Source organism: Ipomoea nil, unplaced genomic scaffold, assembly GCF_001879475.1.
Source record: "Ipomoea nil cultivar Tokyo-kokei standard unplaced genomic scaffold, Asagao_1.1 scaffold0103, whole genome shotgun sequence".
Classification (NCBI taxonomy): Eukaryota; Viridiplantae; Streptophyta; class Magnoliopsida; order Solanales; family Convolvulaceae; genus Ipomoea; species Ipomoea nil.
In genome coordinates this window covers 187,869-190,528 of record NW_017616531.1, presented here as the reverse complement: position 1 = coordinate 190,528, position 2,660 = coordinate 187,869, and the positions used below count along the sequence as shown (strand labels likewise).

The following is a 2,660-nucleotide window of genomic DNA, read 5'->3' as shown; positions in this document are numbered from 1 at the left end:
CTCATAAAAGATTACATCCCGAGACACAAAAGTAGATCTTTGTTGAATGTCGTATAAGATGTATCCTTTAACATTGGCCGGCATACCAATAAAAACACACTTCCTGCTGCGAGGAGCTTGTTTATGTATGCCACGAGATAACGTGGAAGCATAGCACAAGCAACCAAAGACTTTGAGCATATCAATATTGGCATCCTTGCCATACAACTTGCAGTAGGGAGTGAGCCCTTGTATAACCGGTGATGGAAGCCGATTAATTATGAATGTGGCATGCAGAACGCAATGGCCCCAGAAATCAAGAGGCAGTTGAGCTTGAAAACGCAAGGCTCTAGCAATACCAAGTATGTGTTGGTGTTTTCTTTCAACAATCGCATTTTGCTGTGGAGTTTCTACACAAGACCGCTGATGAATGATGCCATTTTCATGAAAGAAATCTGTCATACTAAACTCCGGACCGTTGAGTACCATATTATAAAAACCTTTGATTAGGGTCTTGCTTCAGATTTGTGTTGCATAAGGTGTATCCAAGTAAACCTCGAATGGTCATCGACCAAAGTCAAGAAGTAAAATTCACCTTTCATGGAAGAAACAACAAATGGACCCCATATATCTGCATGTATCAAGTCAAAACATGCATTTGTAGTACTAGTGCTTAAAGGAAAAACAGAACGTTTATGCTTGGCGAGGTGGCAAACATCACAAGCTAAAGTTTTATTAGAATGCAGGGAAACACCTTTCAACAAATGCATTTTATTTACTGGAAAATAGCCCAATCTTTGGTGCCATATATCAGTACTAACACTAGACATTGCAAAATGCTTAGGCAGATTAACACTTTGCTCATGTGGATCCATCAACAAATATAGCCCCCTATGCTGCTTAGCTATACCAATCGTTCTCCCAGTAATCTCCTGAATCACACACTGATCAGATGAAAAAACCATTTTATGAGTTGTATCTCAGAGTAATTTACTAACAGATATGATGTTAAATCGAAATGAGGGGATATGCATAACATCTTTCAACCAAAGATTGTTTCCAATCTTTATATTCCCTGTATGTTTAACAGCCACACGTGTTCCAGTTGGTAGATTAACCTCTGCCCCAGTAACTACTTGATAATCAATAAAGAAGTCAAGACAACACACAATATGATCGGTTGCTCCGGTATCAAGTATCCAAGTAGAAGTGCAGAGAGAAATAGAATTAACATGGGATGTAACATACTTGCCTACATTTGCAGATTCACCTTTAGTGAAGTTTGGTACAAGAGATACAGTTGCAGTGGTGTTAGGACTAACCCCTTGTGTGCACTGAGACTGAAAGAGAGCCATGAATTTTTGCATCTGTTCAGCAGTAAATCCCAAATCTGCTATATTATTAACAGTTGATGAGCTATTGGTGTCTACTGATGCTGCAAAGGCATTCTGCTTGTTTTCAGACTTGTAGCCCGGTATCCAACCGGGCGGATATCCGTGCTTCTTGTAGCACTTCTCTATGATGTGTCTGGTCATCCCACAGAAAATGCATTTGGTTGTTCCCTTACTGTTATAGTTTCCAGTGTTTCTTCTTCCATTATAGCCATTAATAGCAGCTACTATTTCTTCTGTTTGTTGAGAACCTTGCACACTATTGGCATGACTTATCTCCAGGCTGCCTAGACTCAATTTTTCCAGATTTAGTTGTCTTTCAAGCTTTTCTGCCATAACAAAAACTTTGTACACTTCCGGCAAAGGATCCATCACAAGCACACCTGATCTCAGACTAGTATAATCATCGCTCAGTCCTTGGAGAAATCTGATTACCAGATCAACTTCACGTTCTTCACGTATTGTATCTATGACGTTACAGTGGCACCTTGGATCACATTTACATATAGGAAGCGGCCTCAAATCACTCATTTCCTCCCAAAGAGTTTTACACTTCGTGTAGTATTCATTAACACTCATATTTCCCTGTCTCAGCGTATAGATCTGACTCTGCAAAGTTGATATACGGTGTGGATCGCGTTGGGAGAATCTTCTTCGCAAATCTTCCCAAACATCTTTCGCCTTATCCATATGAATGATGCTTTGAGCAATAGACGGATGCACGGCCTTGAAAATCCATGAACATACTATCAGATTGCATCTCCGCCAAGCAGGAAACTCCGGCTGACTGTTCGCCGGCGCAATCCTCATAGATATGCTCCACGTTCCATAGTTCGGACTTCCAGTCAGTGCAGGTGAGACCAGAATAGCATTCGGATTCTCGTTGACATTGATCAACAGAGGATTCTCCAAGTTTTTTGGAGTTTGATTTCTCTGCGTGAATAGGCTCCTCTGCGGAGCTGTTATCGGAGTGTTGTGAGCTGGAGGATGTGAGCTTGCTTGCGCCTCTCGATCTGATTCACCGACGCCTGATACGCCGGCGGCATAGGTCCCCGATCGGCGCTCTGATACCATGTTGGACGGCGTTATGGAAGCTTATGAGTTGCAATTGACATTGAAGATGAGAAAGGTAAAGTGAATTCTTATTGCTGAGATGGCCCCAAGGCTGGTTTATAACCAGCGGTTATAACAGACAAAAGATGGAAAGATGGAAAATTACAAAGCTAGCCTCATCTCTTTTATTCTATATATTTATCCTCTAACATGAATCACACACATTAAACAATCCAT

At 41.2% G+C, this 2,660-nt stretch overlaps 1 protein-coding gene across 1 annotated transcript; it reads right to left on the bottom strand.

Annotated features, from left to right (window-relative positions):
• Positions 1-485: 485 nt before the first annotated feature.
• On the bottom strand, positions 486-2,444 carry LOC109186961. The gene is made up of 2 exons (XM_019337161.1): positions 978-2,444; positions 486-923 (listed from the first exon to the last, which is right to left on the bottom strand). Exons 1-2 carry the CDS (start codon positions 2,442-2,444, stop codon positions 486-488), a joined length of 1,905 nt encoding a protein of 634 aa, XP_019192706.1.
• Between the last annotated feature and the right edge of the window lie 216 nt (positions 2,445-2,660).

Coding starts and splice junctions, on each gene's coding strand:
- LOC109186961 (XM_019337161.1), bottom strand. CDS start 2,444: ATGGTATCAGAGCGCCGATCGGGGACCTATGCCGCCGGCGTATCAGGC. Junction 924..977: donor TTCGATTTAACATCATATCT/GTTAGTAAATTA, acceptor TCATCTGATCAG/TGTGTGATTCAGGAGATTAC.